Below are 24768 nucleotides of genomic sequence, written 5' to 3'. Positions count from 1 at the left end.
ACAGTATCTCATCCCAAGTTAATAATTAAATAACAACAGCCGCCAAAGTGCAAATGATGAAACTGTTTAAAAAGGCATTTAACTCAATGTAATCAATTTATCAAAATGTTCTAATTTGTTCAAGCAACATTTCTTACATTACCCCCCTATAGTTGTATATGTACATCATAGTAAAATGGTGCATGCAAATCAGCATTAATAAGTGTCATTTAAAAATGAGCTCACTGGAGCAGATACATGGAGACGTAACCTGCTTCCTAATGAGCATCCCGATGGAATTATAAAAAAGAGCAAATACTTGACACAAAAAAAAACATAACAAAGCTCAGAAGACAAAACCACTAAAGCTAGACATATTACTTGCATGTGCTTAAAGGTCATCGCTGTCCAAACAAAAATTACTTTGGATGAAGCCAATCTTACTTTATATGAACAATGAAGGTTTGACTCACGGGGCCCCCACCAATCAGCGGCAAGGGTGCCAGCCTGACTATATTATCGACAACTTCTCTAAAACTTCCAGGCAGATAACCTTTTTATATATACTAGAAAAGCTATAACTGAGACTGCAGATGCAAATTCATAATTACATAACCAACAGAAGTATCTACAATTTCATAAAAAATTATGGACACATCAAATATTTTTTTTACACACAGTGGTAAAAAGTGCAATATTACAGTTTAGGAAATTACAGACAGCAACCCTGATCAGAAAAATGAAGAGGCTGCACCCTCTCCGGCGCGTGACGGCCCCATCACACTACAGATCTTGTGGAGGTCCTAGATCTTAAAACCGTATTAATCATGCATTGGTGGCCTGTACTAAGGACTGTAAAGAGGACCTGTCACCACAAAACGCAGTGTAGTCTGCAGGCAGCATGTTACAGAGCAGGAGGAGCTGAAAAGATTGATAAAAGAATTAGTAAAACTTGTAACCTATACATATCGCTAATATTTATCCCGTATAATGAAAGGCATTACAAAAAAAACTAATTAAAATGGCTGAATCACCATTTTTTTGTTGTTGATCACTTCGCCTTCCAAAAAAAATTAATAAAAAGTTACTTAGTGTATAAAAGTTTTATTTATAAAAAATTAACATTTATACATACCCTAAAATGGCAGCAAATAAAAACTATAGATCACCCTGCAGCAAATTAGCCTTTACACAGAACTAACGTCCGTAGACCTAAATAATTTTTTTTAAACTTTTTTTGGCACATATTGTTAGTCCCCCTAGGAGATTTTATTATGCGACTGTCTGATTAATTCTCCCACAGACTGCAATGACTTACCATTGCAGTCTAAAGGGAGAATTGTTACCTTCCTACCATAGGAACTTCGCTATGTCAAGCCTCGGAGGTCTGAGAAGGCTCGAGGCTGCCAAAGGGATCTCCCTATGCGGCTGTTTGCATACACACATAGCTGTGTTTCACCTGATTTATCTTTTGTGAATCCAAGGGTCTGTCCCCGAGTTATGATACTTTTTCTTAATACGCAAATTAGGCTTTTGTGCTATGAGGGCTTCCCCCATTGCTTTTGTGGCACCCAAGCTTCATTTATATCGGTGGCAAACCCCTCCCTGGCTGCTTTGATTGACAGGGCCAGGCAGTGGCAAAGACCTAATTTGCATATTAGGAAAAAAGTATCATAACTCAAGAATGAAACCTCAAATCAACAAAGGAAAAACCACACTTAAAGGGACACTGACAGGCCCAATAAGCATATTTAGCTACATATATGACTGCACAGGTCTTCTAAAGTGTATTAAAATCGTATTAGTATACCCCCTGTCCACCTTATAAATAAAGTAATCTGATGTTTTATAACCTGGTAGAATCGTCTTCTTTCTGCCCAAGGGGCGGCGTTTCAGATTCACTTGCGCCCAGCCAGCCACCCCCCCCCCCCAACCGCCGTTTTAAATATTCCCTTCGCTGGGCGGCTTCTGCTGTCCCCGACTGCTCTGAAGAGTGCCCGGCGCAGGCGCAGAACGCAGAGGCTGAAGCGGCCTCTAAGAAGCAGAGCGGACACAGGCGCGATGTGATCCCGGCCAGTGAGGGTGCCGGGCGCATGCGCTAAAGATGAAATGCCCCAAATGGCACACCCACACACACACCCAGTGTTCACACACTAAGAAGGGAGTTAACCCTTCCTACACCAGGCAAGGGAAAAGCCACATAAAGGGGAGTGTACAATAAACAATTACACTGCAGCTGTTACCACAGGCAACCACATGCGTGGCAACCATGTCCTGGGAGTCAGCCAGAAGGCCGAGACACTGCCACCACATGTACACAATACCAAACATTGCCACGGACAACTGCAAGTGACGAAAAGTGTCACAATGCACACATACAAAACCTCGTGCACAACAAAACGGGAAAGTGCACACATACAAAGAGAGGTTGTCAGGTGTAACCGCATGCACTTGACAGCAGGCTGCCTAGCAACAGCTCAGGCTGCTATACTGCCAAATACAATCATGTTGCTAACGGCAACCACACGTGAGGCAACATACAAGCAGCCCTCACCATGTGGTTGACAATAAAACCAAACCGCCGGCAACTGCATGCAGATCCAGAAGTCACGACCATAACCATGGTCGTGACAGTTTTTTTAGAGAATTTTTTCATTTTATTTTGAGAGAACTATACCTTAAAAATTTTAAAATATGCAAACTGACACCAAAATAAATTATTAAATTGGGTTTCCTAATTTGTGTCAGTCATTCTGATTTATAATATGTAAAGTTTTGCATGAATGGGGCAAATATGGTTTCTTCTTTTATTAGTATTTTATTATTTATTTATTTTTATTTCTTTTGGCATATAATATATATGTCTCCCATGAGGTTGTTTAAAGACATCTGGGTGACACTCGTATTTGCACTTTTTTCACTGCAACTGGGGCATTCAAAGAAGCCCTAGTTACAGGGGAAAATGACCCATGGTGGAGGCACTGTACACAGGCAGAGCTGATCAGGGTCTGCTAAGACCCAGGAGCTCTGCTCTGCTCTTGAGACAGCCGGTGAAGACGTGATTACTGGGTCCAACAGAGAAATGCAGAAGTGGTAATAAATTGTTTCTGTCTTCTCATCAGGCTACCCAGCTGTCACTGACAGCCAGGGATCTAATCTATCCCTGCTAGATTGCAGGAGCTTTAATCCAGCATCATACATGTATGGCACTCCGGTTTAAAGACAGGCAACAAGTACTGGACATGTACAGCGCTTAGTTGATATGTAGTTAATCACCAACCATCTCAAGGACATAAAATGTTACTGTACCTTTCTGAACAGCCTCACGAAGGTTATACAGTTTCCATTGGGAAAGAACATCAATTTGCCTGATGAGATGTGATCGCTAGATCCAATACAGGAAGCGGCATAGCCACTTCTACTCATTGCATGGTGCTTACTGAGCACAATGCACCAAGGAAAGGCGTAAGTGGTAACTGCTTGTCTTCTTGGGGAACCTAGCTGGCACCAAACCTGCTCCTGCTAGATTGCAGCTTTAATGCACCATCATATGTATGGTGCTCTGGATTAAAGCCCAACATCAAGCACTGTACATCTACGGCGCTTGGTCATTATATAGTTAATTACTAACCATCTCAAGGACATTAGATGTTACTGTACCTTTCTGAACAGCCTCAGGAAAGTTATGTAGTTTCCATTGGGAAAGAACATCAATTTGTGTGATCAGACGTCCTTTCCTCTGCCTCTCTAGCTTCAAAGCCTCTTCTGCTTCTTGACGGTCTGCTTCCAACCTCCATATCAACTGGACAACTTCTGAAAGGACAGCTTTGGTGTCTTCCTTCATAGATAAATCTTCATTTTGCTCTGGGAAATCTGCAGAAGACAAACATGTTATCTGAACATTTGTTTTACTCTGTGTTTCTACACTATACAGTTGAAACCAGAAGTCTACATACACCATATAAAAAGACACATATGCATGTTTTTCTCAATATCTCACATGAAATCAGAATAAACCTTTCCTGTTTTTGGTCAATTAGGATTACCATACATATTATTATTTGCCAGAATAATGAGAGAGAGAGAGAATGTTTTAAGACATTTTTATTACTTTCTGCAAAGTCAAAAGTTTACACGCATTTCATTAATATTTGGTACCATTGCCCTTAAACTGTATGACTTGGGTCAAACATCTTGGATATCCTTCCACGAGCTTCTCTCAATAGTTGGTCGGAATTTGGGCCCATTTCTCCTGACAAAACTGGTGTAACTGAGCCATGTTTGTTGGTCGACTTGCTCGCACCTGCTTTTTCAGCTTTGCCCATACATTTTCATTAGGATTGAGATCAGTGTTTTGTGATGGCCACCCCAAAACATTGACTTTGTCATCCTTAAGCCCTTTTGTAACCAGTTTTGCAGTATGCTTCGTGTCAGTCCATTTGGAAGACCCATTTCCACCCAAGCTTTAACTTCCTGGCTGATGTCTTGAGATGTTGCTTCAGTATTTCCACATAATCTTCTTTTCCTCTTGATGCCATCCCTCCTGCAGCAAAACAACCCCACAACAAAACCTAACGATGGCCATTATGGCCAAAAAGTTCAATTTTAGTTTTGTCAGACCACAGGACAGGTCTCCAAAAATGTAGGTCTTTGTTCCTGTGTGCATTTGCAAACATTAATCTGGCTTTTTTATGTTTCTTTTAGAGTAATGGCTTCTTCCTGGCCGAGTGGCCTTTCAGCCCATGTTGATACAGTACTCGTTTAACTGTGGATATTGACACAATCTTACCAGCTTCCGCCATCATCTTCACAAGGTCTTTTGCTTTGGTACTTGGGTTGATATGCAAAGTCAGACCAAAGCACGTTCAGCTCTGGGACACAGAACCCGTCTCCTTCCTGAGCGGTATGATGGCTGGACATTCCCATCTTGTTTGTACTTGCATATAATTGTTTGTACAGATGAACAGATGAAATTGCACCCAAGGTTGAGCCAGACTTGTGCAAGTCCACAGTTCTCTTCCTGATATCTTGCCTGATTTCTTTAGACTTTCCCATGATGCTACACTAAGAAGCAGTGTGTTTCAGGTGTGCATTTAAATACATCCACAGGTGTGTCTCTAACAAACCTAACAGAAGCTTCCAAACACATGACATCATCATATGGACAGTCCAGAATTGTTTAAAGCCATAGTAATCTTAGTGTATGTAAACTTTTGAAATTGCAGAAAGTAATAAAAATGACTTAAAACATTCTCTCTCTCATTATTCTGGCATTTGGCAAATAATAATAATTACGGTAATCCTAATTGACCAAAAACAGGAAAGGTTTATTATGATTTCATGTCAGATATTGAGAAAAACATGCATATGTGTCTTTTTATATGGTGTATGTAAACTTCTGGTTTCAACTGTATCTACAGGCTGTAATTCTATTCTAATGATCAAATGCAGAAATACTGTCCACTTTAATGGGCTCCATGTAAAGGTTCATAGGTTTTCCCTGATTCACTGGGCATTTGCCCTGGTAAGAACAGCAGCATCAACTCTCAATCAGTTCATCTTTAGGTTCTTCACATTTGTGAAACTTTCCAAACCACACCCTTCAAGTAAAAGGAATTTGAGTAATTATAAACCCCAGTTTTCTTTAATTATACCTGAAACTATTTAATCTAGGACCATTTCATCCAGGGTAAAAAAAAAAAATTAATACCTTGGTGAAATACCTCAAAAGGGGTTGTCTCACCATAAGTGTCCATTCAAACATCCGCAGTGTTTTGCAGATTCGCAAAACACTGGGCCGGCACCCTAATAGAAATGCCTATTCTTGTAATCCGGACGCAAACGGATGGCATTTGTCAGACGGATCCGGATCCGTCTGACAAATGCATTGAAATACCGGATCCATCTCTCCGGTGTCATCCAGAAAAACGGATCCGGTATTGATTTAATTTTTTGCATTTTTAAAGGTCTGCGCATGTGCAGACCGGAAATCCGGATCCGTTTTGCCAGAACACTTAATGCCGGATCTGGCACTAATACACTTCAATGTAAATTGATGACAGATCCGGCATCCGGCAAGTGTTCTGTATTTTTGGCTGGAGAGAAAACTGCAGCATGCTGCGGTATTTTCTCCGTCCAAAAAACTTCAGTACCTGAGACCCAGGATCAAAGAAAGTCCAGTACGCCGGCAACACCATTCTGCTACTAGGAAGTGCTGTTTTCCCCTTTATGTATATTGTATAGATTATATAATCTTATGATATATACAGGTAACAACTGCAGTTTCCAATATCCCAGCATGTAATGGACCTGTGTGTAGCGTTACTATACTATTTAAACTTAAAAACTATAATAATTGTAGATGCTAAGAAACAGAGAAAAGTGGTGGAGACGAAGCCCAATGCCTAATAAAACAAACCAAATGGAGCAGACATCTCGACAACATCTTTAAAGTGATAATTGTGCCGGGTCCTCAATAGCTAATGCATTAGTGTTTTTTCTTCAAGTGAATACTTGAACATAAAACCTGTGTCTGCAATCTTTATCTCGTCTTCACATTTCATTTTCATTTCATTTTCATGAAGCTTTACTGAAAGCCTTAAATTCATATAGCATTTGTCTTTTTGCCTGCTATTTTCTACTAAGGCCTCTTTTACACTTGCGTTGTCCGGATCCGTCGTGCACTCCATTTGCCGGAGGTGCCCGCCGGATCCGTAACAACGCAAGTGAACTGAAAGCATTTGAAGACGGATGCGGGGGAGCAGTATACTTACCGTCCGTGCGGCTCCCGTGGCGCTCCAGAATGACGTCAGAGCGCCCCATGCACATGGACGACGTGATCCATGCGATCACGTGATCCATGCGCGTGGGGCGCCCTGACGTCACTCTGAAGCACCCCGGGAGCCGCACGGACGGTAAGTATACTGCTCCCCCCGCTCCCCACTACACTTTACCATGGCAAACAGGACTTTAGTGTCTTGGCAGCCATGGTAACCATTCAGAAAAAGCTAAACGTCGGATCCGGTAATGCGCCGAAACGACGTTTAGCTTAAGGCCGGATCCGGATTAATGCCTTTCAATGGGCATTAATTCCGGATCCGGCCTTGCGGTAAGTGTTCAGGATTTTTGACTGGAGCAAAAAGCGCAGCATGCTGCGGTATTTTCTCCGGCCAAAAAAAGTTCCGTTCCGGAACTGAAGACATCCTGATGCATCCTGAACGGATTTTTCTCCATTCAGAATGCATGGGGATAATCCTGATCAGGATTCTTCCGGCATAGAGCCCCGACGACGGAACTCTATGCCGGAACAGAACAACGCAAGTGTGAAAGAGCCCTTAGACCATTGTGTTCTGTAAACTAAAAAAATCCCTAATAACGAACTGATTTGTTTTTACAATACTGAATACAGAAGCAAGCAAACAATTATTTAGCATTAAAGGACCTCACTTAAAGGGGTTATCCCATAATTAATTGAAAAAATTAAAAATGCACATAATCTAGTACATGACAACCTGTTTCTAACAAAGCTAAAACCAGTCATGTACCTCACATGGATCCAGAAATATCCCTGTTCATTGCTCCAAATGTTCTGCTAGATTTATTTCAAGATGTTAGCTTAGGGAGCGTGCACTTTATAAGCGGGCATGTCCTTTCTGCTGCAGCTAGTGGCATTTGAAGGATGGAACTGAGCACGTGAGCAAGACAGAGAACGTAGAAAAAAAGCAAACAGCAGGTGGCGCTGTACAGATGGATTTCATTGAATAACTCAGTAACTATAATACATTTTTAATTACATGCCATTACAAAAGTATTCAGATCCAGGTGCTGGTTTGAAAACTGTAGAACCCCTTTAAATTAACATGTAACAATGCCACTAATCCAGGGGCTTTCAGGCCTTGGGAATTGCTTGTGGTGTCCTAGCCTTTGGCAGTTGCTAGTAATGGGCTGCAGTGACAAGCAAAATATAAGATCGATAAAAGAAAAATCTACGGTACTTTGGAAAGTTCACAAAAATGAAATCTGGATAAAATATGAGTAACTTGTGTAACTACAGTACCTCCCTTTCCTTATCTTCCACTGATTTTGAGCTATGCTCAATTGAAGGAGGGCGCACTGCGTGTGCAGCTGCCCTCCATTCATTTTCTTTGGGGCCAGCAAAAATAGCCGCCGAGCGCTGGCTCAGCTATTTCCATCGGCCCCATAGAAATGAATGGGAGCGGGGGCCACACATGGGCGGTACGCTCCCATTCACTTCTATGGGGAGCCGGCTTGGTGGTGGCCAGACCGGAGTCCTCCAGCCACCACCTTGCAGGGCTCTGTTCTTGATATAGGTGCAGGTCCCAGCGGTGGGACCCGCACCTATAAGACAATGGGGGCATATCCTAGCGATATGCCCCCATTGTCTATGATGAGACAACCCCTTTAATCCCTAAAAAGCCAAAAGTTAGTGCTGTATAGAATCTGTAAACCATGTCAGTTTTCCCCCCTGTTCACTATATATCTTAGCTTACAATTCATCCCTTTCTGGGTAAAAGCTCTTATTGGCAGGTTCCATTCTAACTTGCTTTATTGTGTGTTAATGTACATCCTTTATGATTTGTTAAAGGGTTACTTTAATATCTATTAATATTGTAATTGCACATGTAAATTAAACATTTAGTAAAGCCACTGAGTTTAAAAAAATATGTATCTGCAGAGGATGGCATAATTTACCTAGGCATATTATTAACACCTCGTATACTAAATTTGGTGAGAAGCAATCTCGACTCCCTGAGAAAAGAATTACTAACAGATTATGCCGAGTATTCTAAGCTGTTTATGTCAAGGCTGGCCAGAATTAATGCGGTCAAAATGATGATTCTTCCTAAGATCCTCTATAAACTTAGATGTATTCCTCTTATCATTCCACAAAAAATATTAAAACTGTTGCAGTCGGACCTTATAAAATTTATATGGGGTAACAAAACACCTAGAGTGGACCGACGAGCCCTATACCCAAAACTGAGAGAAGGGGGCCTTGGAGTCCCGGACCTCATTCGTTATTACAAGGCGAACCTCATTGAGCAGACTAAAGAGTGGTGGGCGCCCTCCTCGCTACAGAGATGGCATGAATTAGAATCCACCTACACAAAACTGGGTTCTCTCCCAGGCTTTCTTGCCGCCCTTTCCCTGGAAGCGCCTAAATCTTCACCCCCTCTCTTGACTATGCAAGCGGCAGTTTGGACCTGGTGCCATTATATAGAGAAAGGGTTTCTTTTCACACCTAAGATATCTGAGATCCCACTGGTTGCGCTTACATATGGGGTCCCCGATCTCTCCTTAGATAAATGGGAGAAAGCGGGTATCACAAGTTTGGATCAGTTGTATGAAGGTGATACTATGAAAACATTTGAGACCTTACATCAAAATTATGGTATACCTAACACTTGTTTCTATCAATACCTACAAGTTAGGCATATGCTGCACAGAACGAGACCTCCCATTATTTCATTGAATAAAACTACCCCTTTTGGTAAATATTTTACTAGTATGACAGGTCAGGGGAAAGGCCTAGCTACTGCATATCATGCACTTGACCCTACTCTAGAAACAAAGCTTAACTTTATGGTGAAATGGGAAGAAGAATTTGAGAGCTCTTGGTCGGTCGAGGGGTGGAGGGATGCTTTCCACTGGACGATAGCTACTGCCAAATGTATTAATCACATTGAACAAAATAGGAAAATACAACTTAGATGGTACTTGACTCCAGCCCGTATAGCACACATGGATCCTGAATATAGTTCAAACTGTTGGAGGAATTGTGGGGAAAAGGGAAGCTTATCACATATGTGGTGGTCGTGCCCTATTATTCTCCCTTTTTGGAGGAAGATTTTTGACCTTATCTCGACAGTGGCGGGCTTCCAGATACCCCTCGACCCTCTATTAGCTGTGCTATCCATCGGAATAGGAGATTTACCTCACTCCCATAGACCGGTTATGATGGGCATTCTCTCAGCTGCAAGGAAACTTATTGCGACCTCATGGAAGCTGCCCATTACTCCTCAGGTGCCGGATGTGATCTCACTAGTTAACCAGTATATGCAACATGAATACATATATGCAGAATCTTACTCTGAACGCTTAAGGGCTCACAAAAGATGGGAATTGTGGAACTCTTGCCCGTTTGCAGTTAAGATTCACTCTGTGGCTTTGTAGTGACTGATAATGTGGTATACATACATGGCGGGAGAGAGCGGTGGATGGAGGACGGTGGATGGATTACGGTGTAGGGTAAGCATTTATAGCGGTACACTAAAGTATAGAATAAATTATATCTTAGAAATGGATCACAAGTTCTGGATTCAATCTATTAGTCTTGTTCTTGGATTGACTATGTTACAATCTGTTGTATATGTCATCAATATGCTTAGCATATATTAAGTGATAGTTGCTGGATTATACAAGTGACATTTATTAGCTGGTATTCTTATGTTGGCTTAACTATGTAACATCACAATATAAATGTCAAAGTTGTACTTGAAAATCTTAACATTGTTCTGGCTTATGCAAATGACATATTTACTGTCTGATTTTCTTATGCTGAAAAATCAATAAAACTTGAAAGTTTAAAAAAAAAAATGTATGTATCTGTATAGCATCATCTGCTTTAGTTCTTTTTCCTTTTTCTCAGTCCACCTCGCTGAGGTGGCCGCACATGCTCAGTTTCATCCCTCAACAGCCCCAATTGTGATAGGGAGAAAGCTGCAGCAGAAAGGCTATGCCCCCATGCAGTAGAAAGCACATGTCTCCTAAAATAATATATATAAATCCAACAAAGCAATTGAAGCAATGAAGAGGTTGATCTCTGGATCCATGTGAGATACAAGGCTGGTTCTAGCTTCATTAGAAAATGATTTTTATGTACTGTAAAGTATCTGATTTTCATTTTTTACATTAATCATGGCACACTATGTTGCAGCAATACAAATAATAATCTTTTTTTTTATTGTCGATGAAAATCAACATAAATCACATTAGATACAATAAAATTTTTGTTCCCTAACACTACACAAAAATGTCTCCAAATGAAGCTACATTTTTCTCTGATATTTACTGTATCTAACCTGCTGCCTATAAGGTTACAATGTGGTGTGAACAGCTGATCCCGGGAAAGTTTACCAGTGCCCTCTAGTGGTCATGCCTGGACTGACATGCATAACTGTTGTAAGCGTTTATCACTTTTCTTGTAGCTAAGTTCCTTATAAGAATGTACAATTATAATAGTATAATATGGAGATATTATGCAATATTATTGCCTGGTAGAGCTATAGAGGCAAAAAATGGATACATTTGAGCAATTTACTTGATTCAGTATGATATAGGAATTAGGGCTGTAACGATACCAAAATTTTGATTCGATTTCGATACCATAAAAAAGTATTGTGATACTCGATTCCATTCGATACCACGTGAAAATAATAAAACATCAAAAAAGCAGCGTGCATTCCGCATTTTATGGAACGTCCGGCCCATAATCGAACAGTCCTATCCTATTTTTTGGGGGGAACTAGGTGACTAAAAAATGGCAAATCGCGCAGTCTTAATTTTTTTTTTTCTGTTACGACGTTCACTGCATAGGAGATATTTTTTAAATATTTTAATAGTTTGGAGTTTTTGGACGTGGTGATATGCAATATGTTTATTTATTTATTGTTTATATATTTTATATGCAAAATTAGGAAAGGGGGTGATTTATACTTAATATTTGTTTTGTTTTTTAACTTTTTATTTAATAACTATTTCACCCTTAGGGGCTAGAACCTGGGATCTTTTGATCCCTTGTCCTATTCACCCTAATAGATCTCTATCAGGGTGAGTAGGACTTCACACTGTCCCTGCTGCCCTGTGCTTTGTGCACACAGCAGCAAGGGAGCTGACTATGGCAGCCAGGGCTTCAGTAGCGTCCTGGCTGCCATAGTAACCGATCGGAGCCCCAAGATTACACTGCTGGGGCTCCGATTACAACTGCCACTGCACCACCAATGGCCACTGCCACCAATGATTTAATACTGGAGGGGTTGGGGGGGCGCACTGCGCCACCAATGTATTTAAACCATTAATATACGAATACAGGATGCGGGTGTCAGCGGCAGAGACACATAGCCGGCACCTGAGGGGTTAACTGCCGCTGATCGCAGTTCCCTGTCATAGAGGTCGGGTGTCGGCTATGTGATTCTGCAGCCGGCACCCGCCTCCTGTATCTGTATTAATGGATTCATTATCTTCATTGGTGGCACAGTGGCCACAGCCCCACCCCTCCTCCTCCCCTCACTCTCCTCATTAGTGGCGGCAGCAGCAGCACAGGGGGGAGGGAGGGAGAGACTCCTTCTCCCCTGTGCTGCTGAGGGAACATGGAGCTTGCTGAGAGCAGCGTGCTCCATGTTCTCTGATACTAGGCTGCGCAGTAGTGCAGCCTAGTATCGGTAAATGGCAAATCCCGGTATCGAATCGATACAAAAGTATTGATTGGGTATCGATAATTCGATACCCGGTGCAACCCTAATAGGAATAGGACTGAACCAAGCCTTTGAACAGATATGCACATTTCAAGACACTAGATTTGTCAATGTTAATTAGAGGAAAACTACGTTTGCGGAGTTTCCTTGCACAGGCATTTAAAGGCTATGTACACCTTCAGAGGCGATTGTTGTTTATAATTGCATTTTACGCATTTTTGGCTAAAAATCATATTTTCAATTGGCCTTTATTAAAAATATTGAGCCATTCCGTCACAAAGGGTTAGATGTTTTTCTTACTGTGTGACTGGTACTTTCACTTTGGTCATCTAATAAACCATATCTCTAAACTACTAAGAGGTCATAAACACTTATTTATGCCACATTCTTATTAGTAAGATAAGAACTGAGCTATAATGAGTGTTTATAAGAGCAGAGATAAGGAGCCTGTCTGCACAGATGACTGAAAAGACAAAAAGTCCACAGGCAGCTAGTAGAGCATCTCAGCTCTGTACAGAAAAAAGGATTCCATATTTAAAAAAAAGACCAATTGAAAACATGATTTTTAGCTTAAAATAACTACAATGCAATAATTAAAAAAAAATCCCCCTAATAGGTGTACACAGCCTTTAAAGATTTCTCAGTTGCTGCTAGTGATGAACTGCAAACTGGAATTTCATAGTAGCATTACTACAACTGACAAAGCGGCAGTGTATAGTCTGTTCATTTTAAATGTTATGTGGAAAATCTTTGATATTGCTATTGACATCAATGTCTTGGTATTACTGCTCTTTCTTATTCTACTTCCCTCCCTTTCCTTTTCTTCTCCTTTTCCCCTGTACCGACTTACCCATTTAATTACTTTGCACTGGTCCTTACAGAATGTTGGGCATCTTACTCTTGTTTCCTATTATGGCTGAATTTAAGGTAATGTCCTTTAATGTTAAAGGACTTAATATACCACAAAAAAGAAGCCAAATCCTCCATTATCTGTGAGCCCATAAAGAGTCTATTGCACTGTTACAGGAAACACACTTTAAGGCCGAATGCACACGGCTGTGTTCCACGGCCGAGAGCGGTCCGTGGTATGCCGGGCTGGATTCCTGTTTAGAGCAGGAGCGCATGGTGTCATTGGCTGCTATGACGCCATGCGCTTCATGCAGCTGCTGCACTACAGTAATAAACTATACGAGTGTATTACTGTAGTGCAGCGGCGGCATGAAGCGCACGGCGTCATAGCAACCAATGACACAGTGCGCTCCTGCTCTGAACAGGAATCCAGCCCGGCATACCACGGACTGCTCTTGGCCGCGGAACACGGCTGTGTGCATTCGGCCTAAGACAGCTAAATTACCTGCTCTTCCCCACAGGCACGTCTCTAAATGGTCCCCTCTAGGGGAGTTTCCAGCTCCTCACAGAAATTGTGGATCCGGGGAAAATAGGTAACTCTGTATACTCTATTGCAAACCTCTATGCTCCAAATACACACTAAGTAAAATGGCTCACGCACAGGGGCGGACTGACTTCGGACATGGGCCCGCCGCAGAAGAACATTATGTGTTAATGTTATACACATGACTGCTGCCCTAACACACCCAGCACCCAGATATAGCAATATCTCTATATGACAGCTGTCCCAGCACACTCAGCTTTGCTATATCTCTATATATGATAGCTTCCCACGCACACCCAGCTCTGCTACATATAATACACATGACAGCTGCACCAGCACACTCAGCTCTACTATATCTCTATATATGACAGCTGCCCCAGCAAACCCAGCTCTGCTACATCTTTACACATGACAGCTGCCCAAACACACCCAGCTCTGCTACATCTATACACATGACAGCTGCCCAAACACACCCAGCTCTGCTACATCTATACACATGACAGCTGCCCCAGCACACTCAGCTCTGCTATATCTCTATATATCTACTGTATAGCAATACTTAGAGATATATAGATGTAGCAGAGCTGGGTGTGCGGGGGCAGCTGTCATATATAGAGATATAGCAGAGCTGAGTGTGCTGGGACAGCTGTCATATAGAGATATAGCAGTGCTGGGTGTGTTTGGGCAGCTGTCATGTATATAGATGTAGCAGAGCTGGGTTTCCTGGGGCAGCTGTCATATATAGAGATACAGTAGAGCTGAGTGTGCTGGTGCAGCTGTCATGTGTATTAGATGTAGCAGAACTGGGTGTGCTGGGGCAGCTATCATATATAGAGATATATCAGAGCTAAGTGTGCTGAGACAGCTGTCATATAGAGATATAGCAGTGTTGGGTGTGTTTGGGCAGCTGTCATGTGTATAGATGTAGCAGAGCTGGGTTTGCTGGGGCAGCTGTCATATATAGAGATATAGTAGAGCTGTTGAGATATAGTAGAGATATAGTAGAGCTAGTGCTGGTGCAGCAGTCATGTGTATTAGATGTAGCAGGGCTGGGTGTGCTGGGGCAGCTATCATATATAGAGATATATCAGAGCTGAGTGTGCTGGGACAGCTGTCATATAGAGATATAGCAGTGCTGGGTGTGTTTGGGCAGCTGTCATGTGTATAGATGTAGCAGAGCTGGGTTTGCTGGGGCAGCTGTCATATATAGAGATATAGTAGAGCTGAGTGTGCTGGTGCAGCTGTCATGTGTATTAGATGTAGCAGAGCTGGGTGTGCTGGGGCAGCTGTCATATATAGAGATATAGTAGAGCTGAGTGTGCTGGGACAGCTGTCATATAGAGATATAGCAGTGCTGGGTGTGTTAGGGCACAGTCATGTGTATAGATGTACACTTAGCCAGCTATAACAGTAGAAGTCTCATATTTTTTCAGTCAGTGTCTATGCAGATCTTATGGTCGTGTGGTTAGATGCTTTGCCTGTGATACAGAAGGTCGTGGGTTCGAATCCCAGCAGAAACTTTTCTGAAATACAATCACTGAATTCATATATGGACATACAGGGCGGGACACAGGAAGAGGCTGCATCGCATCGCTGACATGGAGTGTTTTTTTTTTTTAAATACCCGACTGTTACTGCCATGGGGGGAGCGGGAGGCACTTGATACTGGCACATGGGGGGGAGGGGGGTTGGCACCTGATACTGGCACATGGGGAGGGGAACGAGAGAGGCACCTGATACTGGCACATGGGGGGGGGGTTTGGCACCTGATACTAGCACATGGGGGGAGAGGGGTTGGGTTGGCACCTGATACTGGCACATGGGGGGTTGGGTTGGCACCTGATACTAGCACATGGGGGGAGGGGGGTTGGGTTGAATACCTGATACTGGCACATGGGGGTGGGAAGGAGAGAGGCACTTGATACTGGCACATTGGGGGGGGGGTGGCACTATGATACTGGGACATGTGGGGGGAGGAGAGAGGCACTTGATACTGGCACATGATGGGGGGGCATCTATGGGGACACTTACTGGCACATTATTGGGGGGCATTATGGGGGACACTAGGCCGGCAGCCTATCAGAGGCCGGACACTGAGGGCATCTACTGGGGCACTATATATGGGGCATTTTATACTGGTACATTATGGGGGGCACTAGCAGGAACGGGGGAGAGGAGCACTATGGGGGAATTTACTGGGGGCACTATATAGGGGTATTTTATACTGGGACATTATGGAGGCACTATGGGGACATTAGCTCAACTGGGGGCATTACAAGGGGGTATTTTTTGCACTGTCACATTAAAAGGAGAATTATTTCTACTGGGGGGGGCATTATGGTGGGCTTTATTACTCCCCCATGGTATGACCCCCTAGTAGCAGCACCAACCTCACCCTGCTCTGCTATCTCTCTGCCCCTTCTCCAAATCCTTATTATGAAATCTTTCTCATTAGGATGAAACACAACATCAGCTCCGCCGAGCCCCCGGCCAAACTGTTAGTGGTGTCCGAGATCCCCAAGGGCCAAGCCAAGTAACTGTAAGTTTTCATATGAAATATGTTTATGTTATACACATATAGCCCACACTGTGCCACACAATATACAGTATACCGCTACACTGTGCCACACAATATACAGTATACCTCTACACTGTGCCCCACAATATACAGTATACCTCTACACTGTGCCCCACAATATACAGTATACCTCTACACTGTGCCCCACAATATACAGTATACTGCTACACTGTGCCCCACAATATACAGTATACCTCTACACTGTGCCACACAATATACAGTATACCTCTACACTGTGCCCCACAATATACAGTATACCGCTACACTGTGTAGTCTGTTCTATAAGCATCATTGTTTTGTGGTGGTGGACAGAAAATAATCTGGAAGTGCCCCTCCCGAGACCAGGCTCTGACTGCTAGGGGAAAGGGGGGGGGGTGACACCATTTTCTACCGCACCGGGTGACACCAGCCCTAGCAACGCCACTGGCTCCGCCTGCTTCATTCATAAAGTGGGAGGAGCAGGCGCGTGACGTCAGTGAGTTGCGCTGCCGCCCGGCCTGCTACTGAGTTTGTGAGTACACCGGGCCCCGCTGCCATTACAACACCAGATGCCGGCCCCCAGACCCTGTATTGGGGATCATTCACTCACAGGGACACTGTTATGGGGGGATCTGTGGATGACACATATATAGCATAAGGTGCTATATATGTGTCACCCACAGATCCCCCCCCCACAACAGTGCCATCCACAGAGCCCCCACAACAGTGCCATCCACAGAGCCCCCACAACAGTGCCATCCACAGAGCCCCCACAACAGTGCCATCCACAGAGCCCCCACAACACCTTTTGGTTCAAAATATTTTTTAATTTGGCTATTCCCCACCCCTCTTGTAATTGTTCCGCTACTTGTGGGCTGTGCAGGAATGAGTTCAGTCACTTCGGGGCGCAATCATGTCCTGCAGCGCGTGATCCCGCGAGACCCGCCGCTGTAAGTCACGGGTCTCGCGGGATCACGCGCCAAAGTGATTGAACTCATGCCCACGTAGCCCGCAAGTAGCGGATCAGTGGAACAAGTACAAGGTGGAGGGGACTGTTTCTAACAGAGGCTCACTAATGAACGCTGAGATTAGATCACCCCATACGAAAGCATTGAATCAATGCTTCCCTATGGGGAAAAATCTGACCCTGGAGGTCATCATGCAGAGTGAGAGGACGTCCAGCGTCAGATACCAGACCAAAGGTCTGTTTTAATCCAGGAAGCCCTCAGGTGGCTGCCAGCCACTAGAGGCTGACTTATTGCTGGAACGTAAACAATGCAGTTTCTCTAGAACATTGCAGCTCGATTTGCAAAAGGGACACTGTACCCAGACCACTTCAATGAGCTGAAGTGGTCTGGGTGCGTTTTGTGTCGCTTTAACTTTGAAATCTTATTAAAGATTGTGTAGGGTGTGGCTGGAGGCGGGACAAGGGTGGGGCTTGCAGCAGAACATGGGTGGGGCCTGTAAGGGGGCCCTTGATTTATTTTGCCTGGGGGCCCTGAGGGTTCTCAGTCCGCCCCTGCTCACGCAGACCTTGCAAAAATTCTAGCAATTTGCAGACGGCATGAAGATAGTGGGTGGTGACCTTAATCTCTCAGTAAACCCTAACCTGGACTCCACTGGTGCCTCTCATATGTCCTACCGGTCTCTTAAAACGCCTTACCAGAACCCTACAAGACATACACCTGGTAGATGTCTGGAGATTGCTATTCTCCACCACAAACGACTATAACTTCTATTCAGACGCCCATAACACCTATAACAGACTGGACTGCATCTTCCTTTCACAAACCTACATGCCCCATATTCGCAAAGCAGATATCGGGGACATTCTGCTCTCTGATCATGCCTCCGTATCAATTACCTTCACTTCTCCTGACCTACGAAAAGGGGCTTGGTGTTGGAGACTGAACGAGCCCTTAATAGAGGAACCAGCAGTATCCCAGTCAATACTGGATTGCCTCACTAACTATTTCGAGACTAATGATATCCCACAGACACCACAACCTATTATTTGGGAGGCACATAAGGCCGTCCTACGGGGAGAATTGATATGCATTGGAAGTCGGCTAAAAAAAAACAAAGATCTGCCCTTCTTGACTCACTAATGTCCCAGGTTTCTAACCTAGAAAACTCCCATAAAAAGTTTAGAGCCCAAGCCGTTAAACAGGAACTCTCCGAAATAAGAACTAAGATTAAAAACATTCTTAATATCCGTACGGCTAAGTTATTCCACATGTCCAAGTTCAAATACTATGCCCACGGAGATAAATGTAATAAGATTATGTCTGCCCTGGTAAAACAAAAAGAAAAATCAAATATCACTAAAATTCGCACGCCACAAGGAACCCTATCTACTGATTCATAATCAATTGCCCAGGCATTTCAAGATTGCTATTCTATACTGTATGACCTACATTCTGACCCAACTTCCCTAGTGTCGACACCCTCCCCGAGAGCTATTGATGAATTCCTGGACTCACCTAATCTTTCTACCATCTCAGAGACAGATAAAAGCACCTTGACGCAACCCTTCACACCTTTAGAACTGGGTAAGATACTGCAGTCTATCCCATCGGGGTAAATCACCGGGTCCAGATGGCTTTTCCATCAACTATTATAAAAATTTTAAATCCTTTTTATTACCGCGATTCACCAAAGTATGTAATGCCCTGTTGGGAGGGGATACCTGGCCACCACAATCTCTAGAAGCTCATATAACTATATGACCTAAGGAAGGCAAAGATCCAACTCTCTGCAGCAGTTATAGGCTGATATCTCTTCTCAACACAGACCTGAAATGGTGGACCAAAGCTTTAGCATATAGAGTGAGTCCCATACTGCCCAGGATCATCGGTGCCGAACAAACCGGGTTCGTTAAAAATAGACAGGGGAAAGACAATACTGCTAGGGTTATATGTATAATATCACATGCCAGGTCCATACAAAAAAAAAACATTTTTCTTTTAAACACTGACGCTGAGAAAGCGTTTGATAGGATTAGTTGGCCATATATGATTGCAACACTCCGACGATTCCAATTCCCTGATATATTCATTAATGCCATACTTACATTATACGACAAACCTAAGGCGAAAATAAAAGTGAACGGAATCTATTCTCTGAACTTCCATATAAAAAATGGTTCCAGACAGGGATGTCCACGGTCCCCTTCACTGTATGTACTAGTAATTCAGACACTCAGACAGAACCCTCTGATACAGGATATCGGGTGGGATCTTTCACACACACCACTGCAGCTTCGCGGATGATTAGCTGATATTGACAACAATCCCTCTACAGTCTATTCCATGTATCTCAGCATTGCTGGGACAATATGGAAACCTGTCAAATTTTAAAGTCAACTTCAGCAAATCTGAATATAACGCTTCCATCACATCAAACTCGCCAACTTGAGCTTCAATCTAAGTACACGTGGGCCAGCAGATTCCATTAAATATCTGGGCCTTAACCGAACACGAGACCCAGCTGCCTTGTATAAAGCCAACTATCTGCCAGCACTGCAAGACATAACTGAACAGCTTAAAAAACTGCACCTACCTTTCATTTAATGGATAGGCAGGAAAAACTTTCCTAAAGCTTATATTGTACCCAAATTGCTTTACCTGCTACAAACACTTCCTATTTGGCTCCCTGTCTCCTTTTTCTCCAAAATACAGTCCATATTTAATTCATTCCTATGAAACAAAGCGTGCCCTAGACTTCTTTTTAGACTTTTGAAACACAAACAAAAGTTTGGTGGCTTTGGGCTCCCAGACCTCTTCAACTATTATAAAGCGAACCAGCTTAGCAGATGGATCACAATCACGTTAAACAGACCATCTAATCTATATGCCAACATTGAAAACCATCTTTTCACCATGGAAGACCGTTGTTGCTGGTGGGGCGTCTCTAAACCCGCTAACTACCAGCCTCATATTCTCCTCAGGGGCGTTGCAGATGTGTGGCAAAAGCCCAATAAACAAACAGCTCTGATCTCCTCCCCATTGCCTGTAATGCCTCTGAGCCTCCTACTTAAATATGTTAATCCAGATACAAGTACCCCCTTAGATTTCTGGAAACAAATTTCTAATATTACAGTAGGGGCTATATTCTACACAGATACTGCTCCCACATCAGACATCTTACTACAAAAGACCAAACTTCACCCCCCCCCCCCCTCCAACTTTATGCAGCGACATAACTTTGACTCCATCTGTAAAATTGCTTACAAGGAACTGCCATCAACACGTCAGGATACATGGCTAGAATTGCACTTATTGAAACATTCGCTTTCTTTTCTATATAATTGGCTCTTAACTAAAGACTCTCAATTGAAGCCCCATTATGTGTCTAAATGGGAAAAAGAATTGAGTATGACCCTTTCTGATCCAGAATTACATTTTATACTCTCCAGATCACATGGCTTTTCACGCTGTCTGAAGCTTCAAATGAACTCCTTTAAATTACTAACGCGCTGGTACAAAACCCCGGATCTGATAGAGGCACCTTATCCCATCTTTCGTGGCATTGCCCCATTATAAAAAACTTTTGGGAAGTGATTGAAAACAGCATAAATTAAATGTGTTCCAGCAAGATCACATTAACTCCTCAATTGGTTCTCTTGTGGTGCCCAACCTCTTCCTTTACACCTCGTAAACACAATCTACCCACATTATTACTATCTGCAGCTAAATTATTAATCCCAACATTTTGACGGAACCCAAGGCCCCCATCCCTACAAGATTGGGCCAATGAGGTCAACCAAATACTCCGAACTAGAGGAGCTAGCCCATTGGGAAGCTATGACCAGAACATTGTTCCTCAAAATCTGGAGGCAATCCAAATACATGGACGCATCCCAACTTCTGCACAATCCTGAATTTTCATTTTATTTTCCACAAGACCGGTGAATGTACCTTACGAAGAACTAATGCAACGCATACCCTTAATCCCCCCTTGCCTTACCTTCCCAAACTCCTCCCTTTTCTCTCACTTTCTTACTTTCTCTATCACTTTTTACATCTCTAATTGTTGATATGTTTCTCAAATGTATTGTTGCATATCTCACCAGCACTATAGAGGTTGACATACAAATGTAGTCAATTGAAAACTAGCCTGTTTACTTTAGAACAATCTGTCAAGGATAATATTCTAACCTCTAAGTGATCGTGCTGTTCATTGTGAGTAAATGATTCTCTTGTACTATGTATTGCTTGTACTGCAATATATCTTTGAATAATAAAAAGAGATTTGACACGTGGAAAATCAGCCTTTATACTCATCATTTTGAAGAATTATATATTCAAAAGGTGTTATAATACAGCACAAAATATCATTCTCCAATATACATAGCCATGCACAAAACACTTACAGTTGCAAGAAAAAGTATGTGAACCCTTTGGAATGATATGGATTTCTGCACAAATTGGTCATAAAATGTGATCTGATCTTCATCTAAGTCACAACAATAGACAACCACAGTCTGCTTAAACTAATAACACACAAAGAATTAAATGTTACCATGTTTTTATTAAACACACCATGTAAACATTCACAGTGCAGGTGGAAAAAGTATGTGAACCCTTGCATTTAATAACTGGTTGAACCTCCTTTGGCAGCAATAACTTCAACCAAACGTTTCCTGTAGTTGCAGATCAGACGTGCACAACGGTCAGGAGTAATTCTTGACCATTCCTCTTTACAGAACTGTTTCAGTTCAGCAATATTATTGGGATGTCTGGTGTGAAACGCTTTCTTGAGGTCATGCCACAGCATCTCAATCGGGTTGAGGTCAGGACTCTGACTGGGCCACTCCAGAAGGCATATTTTCTTCTGTTTAAGCCATTCTGTTGTTGATTTACTTCTATGCTTTGGGTCGTTGTCCTGTTGCAACACCCACCTTCTGTTGAGCTTCAGCTGGTGGACAGATGGCCTTAAGTTCTCCTGCAAAATGTCTTGATAAACTTGGGAATTCATTTTTCCTTCGATGATAGCAATCCGTCCAGCCCCAAACCATGATGCCCCCACCACCATACTTCACAGTTGGGATGAGGTTTTGATGTTGGTGTGCTGTGCCTCTTTTTCTCCACACATAGTGTTGTGTTTTTCTTCCAAACAACTCAACTTTGGTTTCATCTGTCCACAGAAAATTTTACCAGTACTGCTGTGGAACATCCAGGTGCTCCTGTGCAAACTGTAAACATGCAGCAATGTTTTTTTTGGACAGCAGTGGCTTCCTCTGTGGTATCCTCCCATGAAATCCATTCTTGTTTAGTGTTTTATGTATTGTAGATTCGCTAACAGGGATGTTAGCATATGCCAGAGACTTTTGTAAGTCTTTAGCTGACACTCTAGGATTCTTCTTCACCTCATTGAGCAGTTTGCGCTGTGCTGCTGCAGTTATCTTTACAGAACGGCCACTCCTAGGGAGAGTAGCAGCAGTGCTGAACTTTCTCCATTTATAGACAATTTGTCTTACGGTGGACTGATGAACAGCAAGGTTTTTGGAGATACTTTTATAACCCTTTCCAGCTTTATGCAAGTCAACAATTCTTAATCGTAGGTCTTCTGAGAGCTCTTTTGTGCAAGGCATCATTCATATCAGGCAATGCTTCTTGTGAAAAGCAAACCCAGAACTAGTGTGTGTTTTTTATAGGGCAGGGCAGCTGTAACCAACACCTCCAATCTCAACTCATTGATTAGACTCCTGTTGGCTGACACCTCACTCCAATTAGATCTTGGAGATGTCATTAGTCTAGGGGTTCACATACTTTTTCCACCTGCACTGTGAATGTTTACATGGTGTGTTCAATAAAAACATGGTAACATTTAATTCTGTGTGTGTTATTAGTTTAAGCAGACTGTGATTGTCTATTGTTGTGACTTAGATGAAGATCAGATCATATTTTATGACCAATTTGTGCAGAAATCCATATCATTCCAAAGGGTTTGCATACTTTTTCTTGCAACTGTATATAAGTTTCCAAATAGGGCATATACTTTATAAACCAAAGTATTGGGAGCATACCTCTTAATCATGAGGTCCGCCTTTACAAACTTTTGGGTAAGAATGGATTATTCTAAAGAGCTCACTGAATGGTCCTGTACTGTGCTACCACAAGTCAGTCTGTGAAATGTCTTCCTTCCTAGATATTCCACCATGAGTGGCATAGTTGCAAAGTGGAAGCGTTTAGGAACCACCGCAACTCAGCCACGTGGAGACCACGTAAAGTTACAGAGTGAGGTCATGAAGTGCTGAGGTGCATAGCGTTTAAAAGTTGCCAATGCTATGTTTACTGATCTTTACCTGCGTGGAAAATACCTGCGTGAAAAACACAAACCTCTTATGATTTACTGTATTTTCTTCATGCTTCTGGTTTCAATAAACACAAATTGAACCATAAAAGTTGCCAATGCTCTGCTGACTAAATGCAGAGTTCCAAACCTCCTCTGGCACTAAAGGGGTTGTCTCATCACAGACAATGGGGGCATATCTGTAGGATATGCATCCATTGTCTTATAGGTGCGAGTCCCACCGCTGGGACCCGCACCTATATCGAGAATGGAGCCCCGCAAGGTGGTGGCTGGAGGACTCCGGTCCGGCCACCACCAAGCCGGCTCCCCATAGAAGTAAATGGGAGTGTACAGTGGATGCGCGGACCCCACTCCCAATTATTTCTATGGGGCTGATGGAAATAGCCGAGCCATCTCGGCTATTTTTGCCGGCCCCATAGAAAATGAATGGAGGGCGGCTGCGCATGCGCAGTGAGCCCTCTTTCACTTGCGGGGCTCCATTCTCGATATAGGTAAGACAATGGGGGCATATCTTAGCGATATGCCCCCATTGTCGATGATGAGACAATCCCTTTAACATTAGCACAAAAATAGTACACTGGGGGTTTAATGGCTGAGCAGATGCATACAAGTCTTACATCAACAAGCACAACGCAAAGCATCAGATGTCACTGGACTATGGAGCGACAAATCAAGCTCTGAGAGTCACTGAGTTTCTCAATAAAATGTATCTGTATAGCGCCACCTGCTGTTTGTTATTTTTCTAATTTCTCAGTCAACCTCGCTGAGGTGGCCGCACATGCTCAGTTCCATCCCTCAACCGCCCCAGCTGTGATAGGGAGAAAGCTGCAGCAGAAAGGCCATGCCCCATGAAATGCAGTAGAAAGCATATGTCTCCTAAAATAATATATATAAATCCAACAAAGCAATTGAAGCAATGAAGAGGTTGATCTCTGGATCCATGTGAGATACAGGGCTGGTTCTAGCTCCATTAGAAAATGATTTTTATGTACCGTTATTTTTATTAAATATCTGATTTTCATTTTTTC

General features: G+C 42.8%; 1 protein-coding gene across 3 annotated transcripts in view; it reads right to left on the bottom strand.

Moving 5' to 3' along the window:
* CCDC178 (coiled-coil domain containing 178) overlaps positions 1-24768 on the bottom strand; it is a 461614-nt gene that overhangs the window by 404810 nt on the left and 32036 nt on the right. For all 3 annotated transcript variants that reach the window (XM_040433387.1, XM_040433386.1, XM_040433388.1), the window contains exon 5: positions 3640-3852. In XM_040433387.1, coding sequence (XP_040289321.1) covers positions 3640-3852 — 213 coding nt within the window. The remainder of the gene's footprint in view (positions 1-3639; positions 3853-24768) is intronic.

The sequence above is a fragment of the Bufo bufo genome, chromosome 5 (genome assembly GCF_905171765.1).
Source record: "Bufo bufo chromosome 5, aBufBuf1.1, whole genome shotgun sequence".
Taxonomy (NCBI): Eukaryota; Metazoa; Chordata; class Amphibia; order Anura; family Bufonidae; genus Bufo; species Bufo bufo.
Note: the sequence above shows the minus strand (reverse complement) of the source record. Positions and strands in the feature narration are given on the sequence as shown.